The sequence below is a fragment of the Trachypithecus francoisi genome, unplaced genomic scaffold, assembly GCF_009764315.1.
Source record: "Trachypithecus francoisi isolate TF-2019V2 unplaced genomic scaffold, Tfra_2.0 Lachesis_group11, whole genome shotgun sequence".
Lineage (NCBI taxonomy): Eukaryota > Metazoa > Chordata > Mammalia > Primates > Cercopithecidae > Trachypithecus > Trachypithecus francoisi.
Genome location: NW_022681456.1, coordinates 131380309 through 131404858, shown reverse-complemented (window position 1 = coordinate 131404858; position 24550 = coordinate 131380309). Strand labels below are relative to the sequence as shown.

Here is a 24550-nt window from a genome sequence, read left to right as displayed (position 1 = left end):
GAGGCCGAGACAGGGGAATCGCCTGAACCCGGGAGGTGGAGGTTGCAATGAGCCGAGATCGCGCCATCGCACTCCAGCCTGGCGACAGCAAGACTCCATCTCAAAAAAAAAAAAAAGAAAAGAATCTTCTGGATTTCCTTCCAGTACATGGTAGGATTATATGTCCTTACATTCTTTGAAGTTAGGCACAACCATATGACTTACTGTGGCCAATAAAATGTAACTGGAAGTGTCACTTTTGGGTGGAAGATCTAAGAATGATACGCACCGTTTGCCGAGCTCTTCCCTTTGCTGCAGTGATCATCAATGTTTCAGATTTCCGTGTTTCAGTCCACTTCATCCCCTGGGTCCTCGAGTGAAGACAGTGTACAACAGTTTCCAAATGAGCCACAGTGAACGTGAGGCATGACTGAGAAATGGACCTCTGTCTCCTTAAGCCACTGAAATTTTGGGAGTATATGTTTGTTGCTGTAGCATAGCTAGCCCATCACATTGACACAGAGACTTCAACTTTATCTGTAATGTTTCATTCCTTCTTTTTATTTTTAAGGTCTAGAGAACATATGACTAAGTGTTAACATTTGTTCATTTTGAATGGACAGTGCTGAGTCTTATATTATCCTCATTCTTTTTAGACTTTTGTGATTAAAGTCTCTGGAATTGGCTGGGCATGGTGGCTCATGCCTGTAATCCCAGCACTTTGGGAGGCAGAGATGGGCAGATTGCCTGAGGTCAGGAGATCGAGACCAGCCTGGCCAACATGGTGAAACCCCATCTCTATCAAAAATACAAAAATTAGCTGGGCGTGGTGGCAGATGCCTGTAATCCCAGCTACTCGGGAGGCTGAGGCAAGAGAATTGCTTGAACCCGGGAGGCAGAGGTTGAAGTGAGCCGAGATGGCACCACTGCACTCCAGCCTGGGCAACAAAGTGAGACTCTGTCTCAAACAAAAACAAAAACAAAACAAAACAAACAACAACAACAAACCAATTCTGATATGCATGTTCTTCCTTTTAAGCCATCTCAAACCTCTTCAGAAAACAGAAGTGATACGATGTGAATCCTCCATCACATCATCTCCTTTTCAGGTCCTCTGCACTGACGGTGCCTCCTTTCTCCTACAGCAAGGGGACCTCTACCGCAGGAGAGACCTGCTCGTCAGTCCTTAGCATGGCCACTGTGCCACATCCAAGCCCAGTGTGAGCAGGGTGAGCCTGTGACGTGGGATTGGTGCTGACCTCTCACATGGGTATAATAAAGGAGTGCTGTCTGCGGAAATAAACCTTTGTGTCTACTTCATATTTGTAAAACAGATGCTTCCATGACTTCCTTTTCTTCCCACACAGTATTTTATATTAAATATCTAAATGAGAAACACAGAGTCAAGATCATTCAAATGGCTCAGCAATACACCTCATCTATAAATCAAAGCAAAGGAACACTTCACTAGTGAAAAACAGTCTGTACCAGGAGACAGGATACTTCTCTTCTATTTGTGGGTATGCTATTGTCCTGCCATGTGATCTGGCCTCTGCAGGACTTGGCGTCCTTTTTGTATAATACGACATTTCTCCTAACACTAACTTTCTATTAATACTTTCATTTTAAAATTAGAAGTGACTATTTTCTTGTATTATTTTAAGTTTTTAATCTCAAAATTAAAAAAAAAGAAAAATTACAAATTAAAAAAATAACTTGGCGGGGGGCAGTGGCTCACGCCTGTAATCCCAGCACTTTGGGAGGCCAAGGCGGGTAGATCACCTGAGGTCAGGAGTTCAAGACCAGCCTGACCCACATGGAGAAAACTACTAAAAATACAAAATTAGCCGGGTATTGTGGTGTGCGCTTGTAATCCCAGCTACTTGAGAAGCTGAGGCAGGAGAATCGCTTGAACCCGGGAGGTGGAGGTTGCAATGAGCCGAGATAGCACCGTTGTATTCCAGCCCGGGCAACAAGAGTGAAACTCCATCTCAAAAATAAAATAAAGTAACTTAAAAACCAAATAGAGTTAAAATATTACACATTAGTAAGCATGTGATCAAAGGCAGGCAGTTCCCCAGGCATGCAGCAACAGGTGACACAGGAATGGAATCTTAGTTCCCAGGGTGGGGCTAGGGTGATACAGGGGTAGGATGATTTCAGACATAGGATTTGTTTTTGGTTTTGGTTTTGCTTGAGCATTCCAAAAGCAGCTTTTCTTTTATAACATAAAGACATCAGAAAAGTAGCTTTCAAGCCAGTATGATCAACTAAGACACTATTTCCCAAACTCGTGCTCTGAGGAACACTATCGTCAGAGTTCCTAAGTGGGTACACTTAGTGGTCAGATTTGGAAAATGATGTATGCTCTCTCTTTCTCTTGGAGAATCATCATGCATATTATCTTATGAAAGACTGAGAAATCCTACAGAAAAAAAAAACCCACCTATTTTAACTTTGTTTAATCCAGTATTCACCAATTTATCTGTGCATGGATCAGTTTTTTGCTCACTTCCATTACCACCTTCCACGTCAACATGGGTAGTGCTGCGCTAAGACAACATCTTGGCCTGTGAAGCCACGGACTCTTTTGTGTGTTTCTGCCACAGCATTGCTGAGTAACTGGGTCAGCCCTCTACTGGGGTCTTGATTTCTCCACCTGAAAAATGAGGAAGATAACACTTGTCCACACTTCATAGAGATGAGCTAGATAATGTCCATGAACCTTTAAAGCAGGTTCTATAGAAACAATGTTATTATCTCAACCACATAAGCATGATGGGATAATAAGTCACATCGTTAGGTTCTATTATACACACCCGGACCTAGCAGGCGCTGCACACTTACCTGTCTGTCCTGGTCCCTGAGAGCTGTATATAAATTCCATAGACTCCAGTAAGCAAACCCATTTCATGCTGGTTCCTGTTTCAAACAGACCAAAAAGGCAAGAAAGGAAATAAAGAGAAACAGACCAAGTGAAGAAAGAGAGAGTGCAGGAACAACAACAATGGTTAACATTGACTGAGTACTTACTAGGTGTTACGCATACGCCAGGCAGTTGAAACACGGTGTTTAAATCATCCCATGTAGGGCTGGGTGCAGTGGCTCACGTCTTTAATTCCAGTACTTGGAAGGTCGAGGCAGGAGGACCATTTGAGCCCAGGAGTTCGAGACCAGCCTGAGCAATATAGTGAGACGCACATCTACACACACAGACACACAACACACACACACACAAATTGACCCATCTAGCTCTCACCAAAATCCTAAGGAACACACAATTATTATGACCCAATTGGAGGTTAGAGAGTGTGTCTTGCCCAAGGACATACAAGTATTACCTGAACAGGCCTGCCTGATTCCAAAGCCTGTATGGCATTGTTTCCTAAGGTGGTACACATAAAATGATCTTAGGTGGTAAAAAACAATTATTTTAATAGTTTTGCATTTTAATGTATATGTGAAAAAATATAATATGTATTGCAAAGCCATGGTTTCATTCAAAAATGTCATAGGCGAAGATAAGAAAATAATAAAGTCTAATTAAGAAAATAATAGTACAACTGATGTGTGGAAATGTCAAAAATCGTGAACGTGGTGTGCTAGTGAATGAAGCTGGGGAATCATTGCAACGCATCCTTCTACCTTCCAAAAACCTTCTACCTCCCAAAAAAGAGAAGGTAAGTCAAAGCCCAGTTAGATTCACCTTAACAAGGCTGTTTGTTTTGTTTTCACTCTCACTCTGTCATCCAGGCTGGAGTGCAGTGGTGTGATCATAGCTCATTGTAGCCTTGAACTCCTGGGCTCAAGGGATCCTCCTCCCTCAGCCTCCTGAGTAGCTGGGATCACAGGCCTGCACCACCATGCCTGGCAGACTCACATTAACAAGGCTTTGAGCTTGTTTCTGTCTCCTCTAGGCTCAAGTGCAAGAGAGGAAATGAAGTTCAGTGAAGGTGAAGGTTGGCAACGGTTGCTATGTTTATCTGCAGTGGGGAGGTGGGGACAGAGAGGCATATCTGTGATTGTGAGATCTGATTCACAGAAAATCACAGACTGACAAGCACCATCTCCTACAGAGAAGGAAACAATATCTTTAAGTTCTTGGCAACCCTCTCCCTGACCTTCCAACTGTGCGCAGCTGCCTGGTTCATCTCTCAGCTCTGTGGAGAAGGGGAGGGTCTTAGTGAAGACTTCTTGGTTGCGAAAGCAACCCACTCAATTAGTTCAAGTCAACCAGAAAAAAGAAAGGCTTTTGTAGATACTGGGTTTTGTATAGACCACAAAAAGATGGGAGCTGGAGTGGGAGTGAGGACCCATAGCTGCTGTTTGTTTTTTGGGCGTCTCTCATCTCTGCTCCTGTGAGGTTCTCCTTCATTCTTTCTGAGCTTCACCAGGCGTGACCATCTGGCCTAGCCTTACATCACTTCACAATTCTAGCCCCTACCAGACAAGGCACCGTGTTTCTTGGCCTCAATTCTAAGTTGCCATTAGCAAGTCAGATTGGCCCAGCTAGAGTCGGGAGTTCATTGCTGCACGGTGCATTACAGCGAGGGTAGGTCAAGGTGTAAGCAATTAACAGCCCTTCTGAAATCCAGCAGCCTCACCCTCAATGGTTCCTGTGATTTTTTTTTTTTTTTTTAAAGCGCTGATCCTGTTTATTTGGCAGGAAAACTAGACAATCCAGCAGCCCAGGAGAGAAAGGTGGGCTTAATCCCCTCCTCGTCGTCTCCAGCCGCGGCCCCACCCTGGCCCTGCTTGGCGTTCTTCCTCTTCACGCGGCCCAGGCGGCCACCCCCATAGCGAGAGCGCAGGGAGAAGTCCAGGCGGACCATGAAGGACGGGATGGTCACCACCTGCTTGCGGACCCTGATAGGGCGCTGGCGGGTCAGCACGCGAGCCTGGTGGATGGACTTGGCCAAGCCCAGCTGGAAGACTTGGGTCTGTAGGCGTCTCTCTAAGAAATCCTCGATCTGCAGGCCCAGGATGTAATCCAGCTTCATCTTGCCCTCATCCAGCACCCCAGTGCGGACCCGCCGCCGCAGCAGGGCCTTGCCTTGGAACAGACGCCGTGGGTCCTTCTCAGCAAGCGTCAGCAGTTCCCGGGCGGCCTTGCGGATCTTGGCCAGGGTAAATTTGACCCTCCAGACCTCACGTTTGTTCCGGAGCCCACACTCGCCGATCAGCTTCAGCTCTTGGTGGAGACGAGATTTCTCAAAGGGTCTCCGCGGGGTCACGTAAGTTTTGCGACAAACCCAGCTGCGGGCCACTGGCACGTTGGCTCCGCTTACCCGTCTGCGCCTAGGCGCAAGACCCGGCCACTGAGAAAGAGGTTCCTGTGATTTTTAATAGGCAAGAGCTGGGTCAACTTCCCTGCTACTGTGGCCAGTATATTCCCAGCTTTCCTGCTGTTTCAGTACAGCAAGTTGTATTTGGACCTTTGAAATACAGCATTGGGTTTCTTGCATCAGTAACAATGCTGCTTTCATTCTACCCACTCTGGTCACCTTGAGTCTTGAAGACGATTGATGTTTACAGGGCGATAAACGTAATCATTTGGCATAGAGAAAAAAGGGTTAAGAAGCTGTGCTGTCAGTAATGGTTATGGAGTACCCACTGGCACTGTGGGGGGGTGCTGTGGGAACAGCTGAAGTGATGATGTTGATTATGATGCCAAAGATGATGGTAACAACAGTAAAAGAATTGAGAAGGATGAGCCTCCTGAAAAAACATAAGAATACAATAGAGAAAAGGAACACAAATAATTAGATCTCCATGTAGTGAAAATAATCTTGAGTTAAAGACTCAAAGACTTGGGTTCTAGACGTGGCTTTGCCCCTTAACTATGTGAGTTAAGATCATTCACGTAGCCATCTCACATTCATCACTTGGCTAGCTGTGGTCCACATCTGTAAAAATTGGAATGACTTTCTAAGCCAGAAATGTCTGGGATCCTACAGTCTATAATTTCTATGCCTGGAGGATAAAGTGGCTCTTGGAATAAATGAGGTGATTAGAGCCAGATGAGGATCAGTAAGGTCTGGTTTCCTAGGAGATGAGTCTTCAAGAGAGATTCAAAAGGCGTGAGGACAGCCTTTGGTGTGCAAACCCTAAAGTATCTGAGAAAATCTCATTCAAGCCAGTCGCGGTGGCTCAGGCCTGTAATCCCAGCACTTTGGGAGGCCGAGGTGGGTGGATCATGAGGTCAAGAGTTCGAGACCAGCCTGACCAACACAGTGAAACTATACTAAAAATACAAAAATTAGCCAGGCGTGGTGGTGTGCGTCTGTTAATCCCAGCTACTCAGGAGGCTGAGGCAGGAGAACTGCTTGAACCCAGGAGGCAGAGGTTGCAGTGAGCCAAGATCGTACCACCACACTCCAGCCTGGGCAACACAGTGAGACTATGTCTCAAAAAAAAAAAAAAAAAGAAAATCTCATTCCATTTAAAAAGTGTATTTTGCCAAGGTTAAGAATGCATCCGTGACACAGTCTCAACCCAGGTGCTTAGGATACAGCTTGCCTTTATACATTTTGGGGAGATATGAGACATCGGTTAATAAATGTAAGATTTACATTGGTTTGACCTGGAAGGGTGGGACATTTGAAAACGGGGGGCTTCCAGGTTATAGGTAGATTTTAGCGTTTTCTGATTGGTAATTGGTTGAAGAGTTATTATCAATAGAAAGAAATGTCTAGGTTACAATAAGAGGTTGTGGAGACCAAGACTTCATCATGCAGATGAAGCCTCCAAGTAGCAGGCTTCGCAGAGAATAGATTACAAACGTTTCTTTTTAGACTAACAAGACTTAAGGTCTGTGTTAATGTTAATGCTGGTCAGCTTTTCCTGAATTCCAAAAGGGAGGAGCGTATATGAGGAATGTCAGACCCCCGCTTCCAATCATGGCCTGAACTACTTTTTCAGGTTAACTTTGGAATGCACTTGGCCAAGAGGTGGGGTCCATTCAGATGGTTGGAGGGGGCCTTAGAATTTTATTTTTGATTACAGGCGGAGGGGAAAAGGCAAGGTCTAGGGTAGAAGACAGGGCCCACTATAATGGCTTGAGAGTACGCTGATCTAAAGGGTAAAAATCGAAAATGTAAGCAGAGAGTTAATTTGAGCCAAGTTTAAGCACTGCAACTTGGAAGCATAGATTCAAGTTGCCCTGAATGTATGCTCTGATTAGCAGCAGTTACAAGTAAGTTTTTAAAGGAAAAGAAGAGACGAGTTCTGGAGTTGTTTATCAAGAAGTTACATTAAAATGATATAAGATATTCATTGGCTATACATTTTTCTTTGCCTCAAAAATTCCAGGAACATGAAGACAATGAGTGAAGCAGCTAGTCTGAAAACTATAGGGAAGAAAAGAAAGAACAAAATGTCTTCAAATAATTGCCCCGGGTATGGGTGGGGGCATGTATGTGATTGAAGTCCCATACTCACTTCTCTCTGGGCCAGATAAATTTTGCATACCTCACGTAGCTCTGACTGCTCTGAGCTATTTTTCTTTTCCATTTCTCGCTTTTGATCAGAATTTTTCTCTTCTAAAAGTATTGATGATCAGCCGGCACGGTGGCTCATGCCCTGTAATCCCAGCACTTTGGGAGGCGGAGGAGGGTGGACCACCTGAGGTCGGGAGATCGAGACCATCCTGGCTAAGATAGTGAAACCTTGTCTCTACTAAACATAGAAAAAAGTAGCCAGGCGTGGTGGCACATGCCTGTAATCCCAACTACTTGGAAGGCTGAGGCAGGAGAATCACTTGAACCTGGGAGGCAGAAGTTGTGGGATCGTGCCGAGATGGTGCCATTGCTGTCCAGCCTGAGTAACAAGAGCGAAACTCCATCTCAAAAAAAAAAAAAGTGTTGATGATCAACATTTTAGATGTCTGTCCCACGTCACCACGAAGCACATTGAAGGGAAAGAGGAAACAGGTACTATGGCTCAAGAACATAGAGAAGTCTTGGCCGGGCGCGGTGGCTCAAGCCTGTAATCCCAGCACTTTGGGAGGCCGAGACGGGCCGATCACGAGGTCAGGAGATCGAGACCATCCTGGCTAACACGGTGAAACCCCGTCTCTACTAAAAAATACAAAAAACTAGCCGGGCGAGGTGGCGGGCGCCTGTAGTCCCAGCTACTCCGGAGGCTGAGGCAGGAGAATGGCGTGAACCCGGGAGGCGGAGCTTGCAGTGAGCTGAGATCCGGCCACCGCACTCCAGCCTGGGTGACAGAGCGAGACTCCGTCTCAAAAAAAAAAAAAAAAAAAAAAGAACATAGAGAAGGTCTCAAGTCCAGATTGATTGGCAGCACAAAGGTGAGGTAGGAGAATAGGGAATTAGGGTAGCCAAGGGTTGGGGCATAAGCAAAGGAACGGCAGGTGCAGTTAATTCTCATAAGCAAAGGAACAGCAGGTGCAGTTAGTTCCCATAAGCAAGAGAGCAGCAAGTGCAGCCAGTGCTAGGCAAGACTGTGCAGCACGCAGGCCACATCTTCACGTCTGTGGAACAGGAGTTTCCACTTCAGCTTCTGATTGACTGCAGGCCAAGCCTCCACCTCAGCCTCTGATTGGTCTCAGGCCAAGCCTTCATAGGGTGTAACCAATCGGAGGCCTCGAAAGGGCCCCTAGGGGTGTTGCCAAGTTCTTTCAGCTCAATAAAAACCCTACTTGCGGCGTCACTTTAGCTGCTTGCTCACACCTGCTTTGACTCTGAGTTGTACTTGTGCTTCTTCAATAAATCTGTGCCTTTGTTACTCCAAAGGGCAGGGACCATCTGGGTCCTGAATTATATACCAGACACAGAGCTCAGGACAGAGGACAGAGCTGTAAAGACGCCTAAAGAGGCCAGCCCTTCCCAGCATGTCCTCAGGAGGCACAGCTGGGCCAGGGAGGACATGCTGGGTTTGGCCCTGCCCTGCAGCTAGTGTCCTTGGTGCTATGGACACACCAATGTCTTCAGGTCCCACCAAGACCACCTGTATAGACCCCAGAACCTAATGGCTCTAAACCAAAGATGTGAGCTCACTGGAAAATGTGTGCAAGGGTTGGGGGAAGCCCAGCAGCCAGCCCTCACCACTTTAGCTCACAGACAAATTCAGCAGGTATCAAAAATATCACAGAAGCAATAGGGGTTTTTTGTTGTTTTTTTGGGGTTTCTTTTTGAGACAGAGTCTCACTCTGTTGCCCAGGCTGGAGTCCAGTGGCACGATCTTAGTGAGATCTCACTACAATCTCCGCCTCTTGAGTTCCAGTGATTCTAGTGCCTCAGCCTCCAGAGTAGCTGGGATCACAGGTATGTGCAACCACACCCAGGTAATCAAGTAATCCATCCGCCTCTGCCTCCCAAAGTGCTGGGGTTATAGGCATGAGCCACTGCACTCAGCTGAGGCAACAGTTTTATAATCTCAAAACATCTAGCAGAGTCGGTATACATCTGTTTGACCAATAGACCAGGCAAAAATGTCTGAACTATATTTAGTCTTCAAACTTTCTAATTTAACAACAATTTAAAAACTAATTTTATTTCCCAAAGGTTACTGAAAATCATGTGAACTCGAAAAGCATTTGGGCTTATCGACTTAATTTATGAGTGTTCACTTATTTAGAAGTCAACTTGGTATCATGTAGACAATATAAAAACATAGCATGTACACAGATACACACAAAAAATAGACACTGCCAGGCACGGTGGCTCACACCTGTAATCCCAGCACTTTGGGAGGCTGAGGCAGGTGGATCACCTGAGGTCGGGAGTTTGAGACCAGCCTGACGAACATAGAGAAACCCCATCTCTATTAAAAATATAAAAATAGCCTGGCATGGTGGCACAGGCCTGTAATCCCAGCTACTCGGGAGGCTGAGGCAGAAGAATCACTTGAACCCAGGAGGTGGAGGTTGCGGTGAGCTGAGATCGCACCATTGCACTCCCGCCTGGGCAACAAGAGTGAAACTCCATCTCAAAAAAAAAAAAAGAAAAAATAGACACAGACACAAATTAAGATTTTTATAGCTTTGGCTGGGTGCAGTGGCTCACGCCTATAATCACAACACTTTGGGAAGCTGAGGCAGGTGGATCACTTGAGGTGAGGAGTTCGAGGCTAGCCTGGCCAACATGGCAAAAACCTGTCTCTACTGAAAATACAAAAATTAACCTGGCATGGTGGCGCGCACCTGTAGTCCCAGGTACTCAGGAGGCTGAGGCAGAAGAATCACTTGAGCCCGGGAGGCAGAGGTTGCAGTGAGCCGAGATCATGCCACTGCACTCCAGCCTGGGCCACAGAGTAAGACTGTCTCAAAAAAAAGAAAAAAAAATATTTTTACAGCTTTGATTCTAAAATTTTAGTCATCAGACAGGTAAAACTCCCTAGTTTAAAAGGACAGTTGGATTAAATTCTGTCTCCGTAAACGGAACAGATTAAAGTTTTTGCAAGCCTTTATGGAGTTTTAAAGAAAACAGGGAAGCGAATTTGTGTCTCAAAGCAGAGAGAATGTAAGCATTTTCAAGAAGGAGTTCAGATGTGTCGAAGGAAGATTAACAGTGGATGTCAAGGTAATGCAAAATCCTAGGAATTCACTAGAAAGTTTTACAAGGAAATACATAGATGGGCCTAGAAAAACTTCAGAAACTGAGGTAGGAGGCAGGACTCAACTCTGGAGGTGGAGCTTGGACACCAGACCAAACTGAAGACTCGCTGAAACAGGTGCAAGGAGGAAGCAGCTTCCGTAAGACACACCCAGCAGTGTCCCATGTCAGTTTACCATCGCCATGGCAACACCCAGCCGTTACTGCCCCTTTTCATGGCAACAACTGGAGGACCCAGTAGTTACTCCCCTCACCTTAGAAAATTCTATATAAACCACCCCTTAATTTGCATATAATTAACAGTGGATGTAATAATTATGACAGCAGAACCACCTCTGAGCTGCTGCTCTGCTACCCTGGGTTATTATGGGGCAGCCCTGCTCCAGAAGGAGCAGTGCTTGTGCTGCTGTACCCTCTGCCACTTCAATAAAAGTTGCTGAGTGGCCGGGCGCGGTGGCTCAAGCCTGTAATCCCAGCACTTTGGGAGGCCGAGACGGGCGGATCACGAGGTCAGGAGATCGAGACCATCCTGGCTAATACGGTGAAACCCCGTCTCTACTAAAAATACAAAAACTAGCCGGGCGAGGTGGCGGGCGCCTGTAGTCCCAGCTACTTGGGAGGCTGAGGCAGGAGAATGGCGGAAACCCAGGAGGCGGAGCTTGCAGTGAGCTGAGATCTGGCCACTGCACTCCAGTCCGGGCGACAGAGCGAGACTCCGCCTCAAAAAAAAAAAAAAAAGTTGCTGAGTTCGTTCCTGGGCAAAGCCAGGACTCCTCCTGGGCTAAACCCCCATTTTGGGGCTTGCGTGTCCCGAACCAAAACCTTTTCAAAATAGCCAAATGCCAAAAAGTTGTACTTTGAAGACCAATCTAGTTGGATAGGTGGATTTTTAAATTTAGTTTCCATTTCTTAACTGGATTACTGAGCTTGGGGTGGAGCCCATTAACAAATAGGCCCAAGAAAGTATTTGCAGTTCTCAGGGCCTTGTAATTGAACACGTGAAAAGCAGGCACAGCTAGGAAGGCGATCTCGCTCTTTAAAAATCAAGAATCCCACTTTTACTTTGAATCGCAGGTCCCCAAAAGAGGAAAGAGTGCGTGGGTCCAGGGCCACACAATGTCTCCACAGTGCTCCTCGCACCATCGGCCCATCCTGTGCTCAGCCCGTCCCCACAGGAGTCTTATCCCTTGTGGGAGAGTGTTTTCTTTCTTCTTTTTTTTTTTGAGAAGGAGTCTTGCTCTGTCGCCCAGGCTGGATTGCAGTGGCCGGATCTCAGCTCATTGCAAGCTTCGCCTCCCGGGTTCACGCCATTCTCCCGCCTCAGCCTCCTGAGTAGCTGGGACTACAGGCGCCCGCCACCTCGCCCGGCTAGTTTTTTGTATTTTTTTAGTAGAGACGGGGTTTCACTGTGTTAGCCAGGATGGTCTCGATCTCCTGATCTCGCGATCCACCCGTCTTGGCCTCCCAAAGTCCTGGGATTACAGGCTTGAGCCACCGCGCCCAGCCGGGAGAGTGTTTTCATCACCTCCAAGCCTTCAAACTTCACCTTTCTTATTGAAACACACCAAGAAACAAGTAGCCCCCTGCAGTAATAACCATTCACCACATTTGCTGTCAGCTACTTCTGAAACTGCAGCTTTTGCCGGTGACATGCCAGCCATTGCACACACAAAGGTCAAGTTCTCTCTCAATACAAAGTAATCCTTTTGTACTCCAAAAGCCAGAGATCAGGAAACCCAATGCAACCAAGAGCAGCGCTCTAGACCTGAGAAAAGCATGCCCACAATTCTCAGGACTCCACAAGAGAAAGAGAAGACCGAGAGAGAGAGAGAGAGAGAGAGAGAGAGAGAGAGTGTCTGTGTGTGTGTGTGTGGTGTGTGTGTGTGTGGTGCCTTTTCCTGTGTTCCTCAAGGGGTCTCAGAAGTCTCTGCTGGAAGTCTCCTCTAGATTTCTTCACGTGGTAGCGAAGATGGCCAAAGAAAGGAGGAGCAGAAGCGGAAGGAAATGGAAGAACAAGTCCTAGAGGAGGTAATTTGGAAAGATTTTAAATTTTCTGAAAGGCCAATGAAGTTTTCCATTTTTCTCAGCAAAATCATGCCAACAAGAAAGGAAGCAAGCAGAGGGATTAAAGTTTTTTTTTTTTTTTTCCCCAAAGGGAGTTTCAGTCGACTGAAAAAAGAATTCCCAGAAATGGGATCCCAGGGAGAAAAAGCAGAAAGATCCTCCTTGTCAATAAAAATTATAGCTTGAATATCAGCTTTTAATGAAGCTGATTTCTAACCATAGAGCTCTTTAAAAAAAAAAAAAAAAAAAAAAACTTCTCAAATCTTTTATCAGATTTCAGCCAGGACAAATAGAAAGCAGGTCTCCCATTCTGTTTGGTTCTAAAACAACTTTTATTTATTTTATCTTATTCTTCTGATCGAGTGCACAAATGAGTTCTTTTAGGCACGTCAAAGGCCCTCCATTTTGGCCTTTGTAATTTAGGGTCATCTGAAGTCCTGTGGGCCCATTTGTTCAAATATCTGCAAGACGAAGTTCCACCGGTGCTGTACGGAAAAGCAGCCGATGCTTCCAAGGGAGGCTGCGTCCTCAGGGAGTCTTCGGACTTGAATGCTTTGTTACCCGTAATGTAGAGGCCTGAATCGTTCACCGCCAAGCTCTGGGCTGTGTTTTGGGTCCAAATGTGCTGCTTGTGAGTGTAACTCCTCAGTGCGTCACTACTGAGTTGTGTCCACTTTTTTATGTGTCTCAGAAACGCTGAGTCCCCGGAGGGTCAAGAGTCCTCACGAGTGCTGGGTGACCAGCCTTTACGTGCCCTTGCTGGCAGAGTGAGAGAGATGATGGATGTTCTCCTGAGAGAGGAAACCCTTTAAGGCACGCAAGTCCCAATACCCCCAGGAAGTCTCCAGTGATTCAGGGTCCCTAACGGGCTGGAGGGAGCAAGTGCCTTTAACTTTGGAGTGAAGAATCCACTCTCATCCATTAGAAAAAGGGAATCTAAGAGAGGTTGGTCACGCATAAAAGTTTGATTTCCAAAATGAAAGGTCATGATGCAACAATGTCTTGACCGAAAATGAAAGCAAACTGCCAACTCCAGACCTATGAGTGGCCAGAAAAATATCCTGATCTCTGACTTAAATCGGAAAGTCAGAGACAGAACCCTCATTCAGAGAGAGTCAAAGAGAAACCGCTCAAATGAAATCTAGACCTCCACCAAAGCAACGGGGGTCTGGATTCAGGAGAACTCACCCGCAACATCAGTGACACTTCTGAAGGTGGAGAACACAATGGGTTTGTGCCAGTACCACGCACCGCCTTCAGAGAAAAACAGTGGGTGGTTGGTGTGGGGGGTTCACGCTGAATCCTGCTGACTTACGCCAGCGGTATCAACCTAAGGGAAAATACTTTCTGAGTTGACAGTTTACTTGGGCCAAGTTTGAGGACTGCAACCCAGAAGCATAGATTCAAGCTGCCCTGAATCTCTCCTCCCAGTAGCAGTAGTCGTGTGTGTGTGTGTGTGGGTGGGTGGGTGGTGTGTGTGTTTAATCTATTTATTTATTTATTTATTGACTGGGTTATGAGACTGGCTAAGTTTTGTATTTTTGATAGAGATGGGGCTTTCACCATGTCGCCCAGGCTAGTCTCGAACTCCTGGGCTCAAGTGATCCACCCACCTCAGCCTCCCAAAGTGCTGGGAATCCAGGCGGGAGTCACCGCACCTGCCTACAAGTGGGTTTTTCTTTTCTTTCCTTTTCTTTTTCTGGAACTTTATTTCTTGTAACAGGTACAAGTGGTAGTAGATTTTCCTTCTTTTAAAGGAAAAAAAAATAAAGGAAAAGAAAAAGGCAGTTCCTATGTACCAAGAATTTACATAAAAATCACGTAACATATTGACTGGCTATACATTGTTATTTGTATCACACATCCCAGGAACATGAAGATAATGGGTGAGGCAGGAAACTATAGGGAAGAAAAGAAAGAACAAAATGCCTTTAAACAGTTGCGCCCAGGGGCATGGAGGTGGGGTTTGGGGAATACAGGTGGCTATGAGGAGGGCCACTTCTCAAGCAGGAATAGAAGTGTGGTGCTGGAGAAAGAAACCTGGACCAAAATGGGGTGTGGGTGACTTGTTTCTCTTTTCTGGGTCTCAACTTCCTCCAGCTCGGTTATTCAGAGAAGGAAGTTGCATGGGAAAGGAAATGGCAGTCAGGTTTGTCTGGCTGAAGCAGCCTAAGTTGAAGTATAAAAAAAAATTTAAGGTGGGCTGGAGTGAGAGGAAGGCTGCAGAAAGCTGGTGAGGTATCTTCAAACCTGTGTTAAGGAATTTCCCTGGCTTAGAACAGGGCAATTGGTTTTTACCATTAAAATCCCTTTGGTTTTTACCATTAAAATCCCAAAGTTACGGCCCTTTCTTCCTCTTTGTCAATGTTGGTTAGCCACTATTGGACATTACCAATGCTCAGGGGAAACTAGTTGAGATTAGAAGAAACAATTCTAAACAGTAAAGTAGAGGTTCTTCTTCAGACTTTCCTCCCCATCTAATTAGGAATAAATAGTAACTTCTCTTAGAAGCAAAATTTATTCAAAGACCTGTGCTACTGTTCTTAAATATCTGCTAACCGTAATAAAGAAATTAAATGACTTTATGTTCTTAGCTCCCACAATTTAGCCTAAATATTTGCCCTGGCATGCTTATACTGATCCAAGCAAGCATTAGGTCATAGCCTGTTCCTCTTCCTTATTTGAAGGTGTTTTTACCTTCCTCAGCATTCCACAAGTTACTCCTCCTTCCTTTGTTCTCCTCTGCATTTGCCTCTTTTAAAAAGTTCTAAGTTGCAGCCAATCGGGACAAATACGGAATGTAAGGTCCTGTTCCAGTCAGTGGAAACTGGACGCAGTGGTAGGGTGGATGCCTCAGGTTCTAAATTACCCTGCTCCTTTGTTCAGTGCACTCTCGTGGCAAAACTGCTGGCGAGCGTACCCTTTCTGCAGAAAGTAAAAATGGCCTTGCTGAGGAAATTAAATTAATGTTCAAGTGCTATTTCTTTATGGCACCAGGGAACAAGCATTTCTAACACAATTTTACACATTGGTAGTCATAGCAGGTCTGCAAGGTTGACTCCAGCAGAGAAAGTCAGGAAGACAGTTATTGCAGCCAAAGAACTAAAACCTAGGGAGGAGACAGAACAGTCAATTTCAAAGAAAAGATCCTTCGAATATGCAGAATTACAATCTCTGAACACAATTCCCTGGCCTCTATTTTGATTTTAATTGACTGCATGGTTCAAGATTAAGGGCTGGTGAATTGAGACCTGAATTCTCCTTCAGCAACAACCAGGGGGAGTTGGAGGAATGGGGGGTGGTGTACTGTACTCCCCATTTTTCTTTTTTTTTTTTTGAGGTGGAGTCTGGCTCTGTCGCCCAGGCTGGAGTGCAGTGGCCGGATCTCAGCTCACTGCAAACTCCGCCTCCCAGGTTCACGCCATTCTTCTGCCTCAGCCTCCCGAGTAGCTGGGATTACAGGCGCCCGCCACCTCACCTGGCTAGTTTTTTGTATTTTTTAGTAGAGACGGGGTTTCACCGTGTGAGCCAGGATGGTCTCGATCTCCTGACCTCGTGATCCGCCCGCCTCGGCCTCCCAAAGTGCTGGGATTACAGGCGTGAGCCACCGCGCCCGGCCAACTCACCCATTTTTCAAATTAAGTCTTTAAGGCTCCTAGTAAGCCAACTGAAAGGACTTCGTAGTTCCTCAGGCTAAAAGAGCACAGAAGTGGCTCTGTGGGATGGGCACCCCGTGCCTCACACCTATAATCCCAGCACTTTGGGAGGCTACGGAGGGATCACTTGAGGCCAGGAGTTTAAGACCAGCCTGGGCTGGTGAGACTGTCTCTACAAAAAATTTAAAAATTAGCCAGGCATGGTGGCACATGTCTGTGGTCCCACATACTTGGGAGGCTGAGAAGGCATGATGGCTTGAGCCCAGGAGTTCGAGGCTGCAGTGAGCTGTGATTGTACCACTGTACTTCAGCCTGGGTGACACCCTGTCTCAAATAAACAAACAAACAAACAAACAAACAAACAAATTAGCCAGGTGTGGTGATACATGTCTGCAGTCCTAGCTACTTGGGAGGCTCAGGTGGGAGCTCAGGAATTTGAGGCTGCAGTGAGCTCTGACTATAGGGCTGGACTCCAGCCTGGGTGACAGAGTGAGGCCCCACTTCGATAATTTAAACAATGATTTTTTTCAGAAATGTTGCTATGTGGGCCGGGAGTGGTGACTCACACCTGTAATCCTAGCACTTTGGGAGGCCAAGGTGGGTGGATCACCTGAGGTCAGGAGTTCAAGACCAGCCTGACCAACATGGTGAAAGTCTGTCTCTACTAAAAATATAAAAATTAGCTGGGCGAGGAGGCGGGCGCCTGTAATCCCAGCTGCTCAGGAGGCTTAGGCAGAAGAATCACTTAACCCCAGGAGGCAGAGGTTGCATTTAGCCGAGATCATGCCACTGCACTTCAACCTGGGTGACACAGTGAGACTCTGTCTCAAAAAAAAAAAGTTGCTATGTGAAGGTAGAAGGAAAATAAAATAGGCAGAAGGCAATGAGTTCTGAGGACTTGCTTTTAATTGTATACTAAAGTGTAAGAACTCTCAAATATCCTGCATTCTTTTTGAATGACTTTAGTGTGTTTTTCCTCCTACAGCTACATTGAGACCAGAGTACCAGCTTTCCCTGCAGAGAGAGAAAGGGAGTGAGAAGGGGGAGAGAGAAACAATGATGAAAATGATAAACGATGATGATTGTTTCTTCTGAGATAAAAACCTGAGCTCTGTGCTAAGGAAAGAAAACTGGCTCTCTAGGATTTTTTTCTTCACCCTTCATGTCTTATTCAGGAAGGAATAACAAAAGAGAGGAAGATAAAGAATGCTGACGTTTACTGAGGTCCTTTTGTGAACTAGGCACTTTCTCCTCCATGGTTTCTTTTAATCTCCACATTTTTATATGTGAGGAAACGGGAGGGTCAGAGTATTTAAGTAACAAGTTCTCTCCATTATAAAAGGCAGAAGTGGGATTCTTCTATTAAGGCCTCGCTTTTTCCACACCAAAGGAGAATCAGCCAGGCATCCTACAGGCCCTTAGCCACTAGAGGCGCCGGATGAGTTGAGTGGCTTAGAGCACTGTTCTCTAACCGAAGCACGGCGCAGAATCTCCCGGGGAGCCTTTTAAAACACGGAAGACCCCGCCTCTGAGTTTCTGGTCCTGTAGGTCTGGAGTGGAACCAGACACTTTACGTTTCTAAGAAGGTGTCGGTCCATCCAGAACCACACCTTGAGATGAACTACCTTAGAGCTGATAGTCTCCAGGAATGGAAAAAGCATTTCCCGGTTCACATTCTAATGACAGTGGGGTCAGGGAAGGTGACAGTGTCACTCTCCTGCGGGAAGGCTAACGCATCCCAAAGTGCCCTTAAATAGAATTCCCTATGTTCTGAGAGGTGACAGAACCACGTGCTCTTGACTCCTGATTCCAATGCAAGATTTCACCCACAAAATATTTTCATTCTTGAATGTGCATGGTTACAATCAATCCTCATTATTCCTGGATTGCATCTTTGGGAATTTGCCTACTCTCTGAAATTTATTTGGAACCCCCAAATCCATCCTTGCAGGACTTTCAGTCGTTCACAGACATGCGTAGAGAAGTGAAAGGTTTGAGTCACTCAGACCACGGTGATGCCCATTTCCAGCAGCAGTTGAACAAAGCCAGGCCCTGCCTTCTTGTTTTAGCTCTCCACAGTAAAGCAGCATCCTTCCTGCTTGCAGTATATGTAGTGTCAGGTTTTGACATTTTTGTGCTTTTTGTTGGTGATTTTGCTCTTTAAAAAATGGTCCCCAAGCATAGTGCTGAAGTGCTGTCGACCGTTCCTAAGGGCAAGAAAGCTGTAATACGTCTTACGGAGAAAATACGTGTGTTAAATGAGCTTCATTCCGGCGTGAGTTACAGTGCTGTTGGCCATGGATCTAATGTTAATGGATCAACAATATATAATAATTATCTTTAAACACAAGCACATGTAATTGATTGGTTGATGAGACATGTGATCAGAGGCTCACAGGAACCTCACCCTGTGTTGCCCCTGGGAGCAACACCTCAGTATTCATAGTAACCGTATGGAAAATGAGAATCGGCTGCATACCGTAAGGAATCTGATGGCTCAAGGCACACGAAAGAACCACAAAAATCAAGAGAAGAAAAAAAATGAAAAAAACTTGAAAATTGACTCAAAGACTTGGCAAATACAAACATATATATGTAATATAAAAATGTTATTTTATTTTTCGTAGAGAAGGGGGTCTCACTATATCACATATCATGTTGTTTCTCTACTTATTTGATACGCCAGAATACAGGAAATGGTTATAGGGAAAACAGTTGTTGGAACATCTCAGCCTTCCCCTGTTATCCTTACGGACGACATTTTGTCGGTAAAAAGGGAGCCTCATGCCCCCATCTTCATCAGCTCTGTCCTTCAAGAACTGTCAGAACCCTCTGTGCTAATAATGCCAGGCTCCTCACGTTCAGTGCCCAGGCCTGGAGGGAGGAAGGGCAGGGTCCTCGCAGCTGCTGTTTATCTCACTCCTGTTGTAACCAGAGAACAATGGGTCCTGCTAAGGGAGGGATGAGAATAATACTTCCATTGTTGGCATAGCAGCTAAAGATGGGGGCTCTGAACGTGGGGACCAGTCCCGCTTCTCTCCTTTCATTCTGAGTATTCTCAGAAGCACAGCCACTTTTCAAAGACATACAGTTATGCTGGGAAGCCAGGGGAGGAATCTAGTATCCAATACAGGCTTGAACCATGCACACACTAAGAATGCAAATAGTTGGGCATGGTGGCACATCCTGTAATCCCAGCGCTTTGAGAGGCTGAGGTGGGAGGATCACTTGAGGCCAAGAGTTCAAGACCAGCCTGAGTGACACAGTGAGACCCCCTTTCTCTGCAAAAAATAAAATAAATTAAACAGGTGTGGTGGTGCATACCTGGAGTCCCAGCTACTTGGGAGGCTGAGGCAGGAGGATCGTTGGAACCCAGGTGATCAAGGCTGCAGGTGAGCTATAACCATGCCTTTGCCCTCCAGCCTGGGCAATAGAACGAGACCAGGACTCTAAAATAATAAGAATAAGAATAAGAATACAAATAAATGGCCTGGAACTCAGACCGTACCTGTCTGATAAAGAGAAATCCGTCCTCGCAGGTTTGGGTGGGGTAAACTCTTCAGAATCCTCCAGGCCACAGTGTGCGCACAGCAGGACTAACACGTCTGGGAAGAAGTTCAGCTCACACAGATGGGACAGGGACAGGACGCTCATTTAGTCAGAGCAATGACAGACGATTGTCAGTCAAGTATACCAAGATGCTCTAACCTTTTTGTTTTTAAGTTCTGTCTTGGAAAATGTGTGATTTTTACATATGTCCTCACAGTCTTCATTCCCTCTGTCACAGAATGTAGACCGAGTCTGTGTGCTCTTGACGGTTCCATTATACTCCAGTTTCTTTCCTCTGGGACACATGGCGGCTCGGTGTAAAGGGGATGGGAGGGACTATTTTCTCACCACGAGGTTTACAGGTTTCCACTCCTGTCGACGCCTGTGTTAGGTTTAGAGAATGCACTGTACTTGCCTTTGAAACGTGCCCACTTTGACAACTCCTAGCAATTGGTCAGTAGGGGTTGGGGCTTGAAAAATGCGTAGGAAGAAGGTGAAATAGAACGGGATGGCTGGAAAGAGGAAGAGAGAGTGGGAATCCCAAGCAATTTGCAATTTTGCTACAACTAAGATCCTTTTTTTTTTTTTTTGAGACAAAGTCTCGCTCTTGTCGCTCAGGCTGGAGTGCAGTGGCGTGATCTCAGCTCACTGCAAACTCCGCCTCCCGGGTTCAAGCGCTTCTCCTACCTCAGCCTCTTGAGTAACGGGGATTGCCACCATGCCAGGCTAATCTTTGTATTTTTAGTAGAGATGGGGTTTCACCATATTGGCCAGGCTGGTCTCGCAATCCTGACCTCAGGCAATTCGCCCGCCTCAGCCTCCCAAAGTGCTGGGATTACAGGCGTGAGCCACCGCGCCCGGCCTAATACTATACACGTAAAAATGGTTAAAATGGTAAATGTTATGTGTTTTTTAATCTCAATTTTTAAAAAAAACCCTTCATGAGGACAGACTTCAAAATTAAATTTTGGCAAGGGAACCTTTTTCAGAGAGCCTTTCTCAAACGTGCTCGTGGGCATATAATTCTCTGAAAATGGTAATAAATCTGAGATCTTGCCCAGTTGTAAGCCTTGGAAAGAGAGATGTAAATTTTTCCCCAACGTATGCAACCAGAGAAAGACAAAGCCTTGAAGAACCATGAAAAAGAAGAAAAAGAACAAGCAGGAAGTTCTCAGGGGAAATAGTGCCAAGTGCAGGCGTGCCTGCCATAAGCCACAAGCGTTGATGTGTGGTGTCTGTGGGGACAGGCACTTTTTGTGTCCTGCGAGGGTACTCTGAGTGAGGAAGAATGAGGAAGAGCGTGGAGCAAGCACTTGGGTTCACTCAGGGCTGCAAACTAACTGAAGGTAGTTGCATGCCACGGCCAAAATAAACTGGAGGAAAAACCTTTTGTTGTGACTTTGCTGTGAGGGTCATCACAATGGGTGCTAAACAGGAAGAACCCAAAAAACAATTCTGGAAACCCCATTCAGCGCCTCTGGAGAAAAATGCCTCAAAGCACTCCAAGACTGAAGTTTTGAAAGCAAAGATGGGCCAGGCCAGGTGGCTCACGCCTGAAATCCCAGCATTTTGGGAGGCTGAGGTGGATGAATCATTTGAGGTCAGGAGTTCGAGACCAGCCTGGCCAACATGGTGAAACCCTGTCTCTACTAAAAATGCAAACATTAGCCGGGTGTGGTGGCACATGCCTGTAATCCCATCTACTTGGGAGGCTAAGGCAGGAGAATCACTTGAACCTGGTGGGCAGAATTTGCAGTGAGCTGAGATCATGCCACTGTACTCCAGCCTGGGTGACAGAGAGAGATTCCATCTCAAAAAACAAAACAAAACAAACAAGCAAGCAAAGATGACAACAGGCATGGATCAGTGTGTGGACTCTAGTAACCTGGGACAGGAGCTAAAGAGATGCTATGATCATGGATCCAAGTCCCTCTTGCATCCTTGGGTGCCAGGTGGTGATCTGGCCTTGGCCTTGGCTCACAACAGTGAAAGAGGATCCACACAAACAAATCAAGAGGAGAGCTAAACCTTGTAGGGTTTGATTTCAGAGTAACCCCAGCCAACTGACAACCTGAAACCACTTTCTCAAGGCATTGTCACTACCAGGTGCCCTAGCTAGAAACGCCCCGTGTGATGTACAGATGACAATGACCTGTCCAGCTCATAAATCCACCTTGTTTCCTTTCCCAAAGGCCCTTAAACATTGCCTTATACAATTAAGATGATACAGGTTGCCCTGGATGTTGTCGAAGAGGTCCCTTTGGAGTATTTTCTGTACTGTTTTCCTTCCTTCCCTCCTTCTTTCCTTCCTTCCCTCACTCTCTGTCTCCTTCCTTCTTTCCTTCCTTCCTTTCTTCTTTCCTCCCTTTCTTTCTTCCTTCCTTTCTTCTTTCCCTCTCCTCCTTCTGTCCTTCCTCCCTCCTTCCTTCCTTCCTTATTGTGGCAAAACATACATATCAACATTTACCTTTAAAAAAGGTTTTTGGTTTTGTTTTTTATTACAGACAGGGTCTCACTATGTTGCCCAGGCTGAACTCAAACTCTTGGGCTCAAGCAATCCTCCTGCCTCAGCCTACTGAGTAACTGAGTAACCCCCTGCCCCTGGTAACCTCTCATTTCCTTTCTATCTCTAAGAATTTGCCTATTCTACCTCAGATAAGTGGAACCATGCAATCTTTGTCCTTTGTGAAATACGTTGCTGGCTTATTTCACTGAGCATAACGTTTTCAAGGTTTATTCACGTAGCATGTATCAAAGCTTCATTCCTTTGTGAGGCTGAATCATATTCTATTCTAAGTGTATACCACATTTTGTTTATCCGTTCCTCTATTGATAGACATTTGGGTTGTTTCTAACTTTTGGCTGCTGCTACACATTGTGGATATAATGCTGCTATGAACATGGTGTGTAGGTATCTGTTTCAGTCCCTGTTTTCAATTATTTGGAGGTGTGTCCCCAGGAGTAAAACTGCTGGATGAAATAGTAATTCTATGTTTAATCTTTTAAGGAACTGCCAAACTGCTTTCCACAGCAGCTGCACCATTTTGCATTCTTACCAGCAGTGCACAAGTGTTCTAGCTTCTATACATCTTTACCAGCTTTTGATTTTGTGGTGTGTTTTTTTAAAAAAAAAAAAATAGCCATCCTAATGATTATAAAGTGGTATCTCATTGTGTTTTAAATTTGCATTTCTCTAATGACTAGTGAAGTTGAACATCTTTTATGTGCTTATTGGCCATCTGCATATTTTCTTTATGATAGACATTTAAATTTATTTATTTATTTATTGAGATGAAGTCTTGCACTGTCACCCGGCTGGAGTGCAGTGGCACGATCTCGACTCACTGCAACCCCACCTCCCAGGTTCAAGCGATTCTCCTGCCTCAGCCTCTGGAGTAGCTGGGATTACAGGCACCCGCCACCATGCTAAATTTTTTGTATTTTTAGTAGAGACGAGGTTTCACTATGTTGGTCAGGCTGGTCTCGAACTCCTGACCTCATGATCCGTCCTCCTTGGCCTCCCAAAGTGCTAGGATTGCAGGCGTGAGCCACAGTGCCCGGCCCTATTTTTTGTTTTCTTTTCTGTGATTTTGGTGTCATATGCAAGACATCATCACCAAACCCAATGTCATAAAAATGTTATGCTAATTCTTCTAAGAGTTTCTAAGAGTTGTAGTGCTTACATTTATAGTTTTAGGTCTTTGATCTATTTTGAGCTAATTTTTGTAAATGCAGAAAAGTAAGAGTTCAACTTCATTCTCTTCTTGTAGGTATCCAGTTTCCCCAGCACCATTTGTTGAAGAGACTGTCCTTTCCCAGGCTTAATTTATTTCATATTTACATGTTTTTAGTTTCCTTGTTATGGAAGGAAAAGTGGTAATTACAAAAATTGTAAGCAATGCATAAGCAACATATATTTATGTATTTATTTATTATTTATTTATTTTGAGACAGAGTCTCGCTCTGTCACCCATATTGGAGTGCAGTGGCGCCATCTTGGCTCACTGCAAGCTCCGCCTCCTGGGTTCACGCCATTCTCCTGCCTCAGCCTCCTGAGTAGCTGGGACTACAGGTGCCCACTACCATGCCTGCTGGCTAATTTTTTGTATTTTAGTAGAGACAGGGTTTCACCATGTTAGCCAGGGTGGTCTCGATCTCCTGACCTCATGATCCACCCGCCTCAGCCTCCCAAAGTGCTGGGATTACAGGTGTGAGCCACTGTGCCCGGCCTGTTAACATATATTTAAATAAATATGAGAATTAAACCGGGTAACTATTACATAGGTTAATATTGCAAATCTAAGTTTTACCTTATTTATGATGCCCTACCTCCTCAGACTAGAGCGAGTCCTTTCATTCAGCTCTTAGCATTCATTGTCTGTAATGTTTCTTAAATTATTAAAAAAGTTTAAACTATGAAAGTTATTAAAATTAACCTTTCAGTCCAGCCACTGTTGAGGCAACTGACTTTTCTTTTTTTGTCCGGAGCCGTGAGGCTCGGAAATTGCCGCGACCTCTGTTGCTTAAGCTCCGCATTGCGGTGACAAGATGGCGCACTTCCTGGTTCTTCATCATCAACTTTTCCCGTGCGCGCGAACTTTTCCCGCGCGCGCGCGCAGATAACTTCCCGCGCCCGGGAAAGACTAAGTCTACCGAGCATGCGCCTGGTGACATGTCTCGTTATTCTCCTCCCCGCCTGCTCTGCCTCACTTCCTCTTCCCTGCC

At 45.6% G+C, this 24550-nt stretch overlaps 1 protein-coding gene and 1 long non-coding RNA gene across 2 annotated transcripts; both read right to left on the bottom strand.

Annotated features, from left to right (window-relative positions):
* Positions 1-302: 302 nt before the first annotated feature.
* On the bottom strand, positions 303-3373 carry LOC117090729. The gene is made up of 4 exons (XR_004440116.1): positions 3013-3373; positions 2827-2901; positions 2426-2638; positions 303-440 (listed from the first exon to the last, which is right to left on the bottom strand). It is a non-coding gene; the product is annotated as an uncharacterized LOC117090729 (long non-coding RNA).
* A 1228-nt stretch (positions 3374-4601) lies between these two features.
* LOC117090931 (40S ribosomal protein S9-like) lies at positions 4602-5539 on the bottom strand. Its single transcript, XM_033223505.1, has 2 exons — positions 5513-5539; positions 4602-5312 (listed from the first exon to the last, which is right to left on the bottom strand). Exons 1-2 carry the CDS (start codon positions 5537-5539, stop codon positions 4635-4637), a joined length of 705 nt encoding a protein of 234 aa, XP_033079396.1. The 3' UTR covers positions 4602-4634.
* Between the last annotated feature and the right edge of the window lie 19011 nt (positions 5540-24550).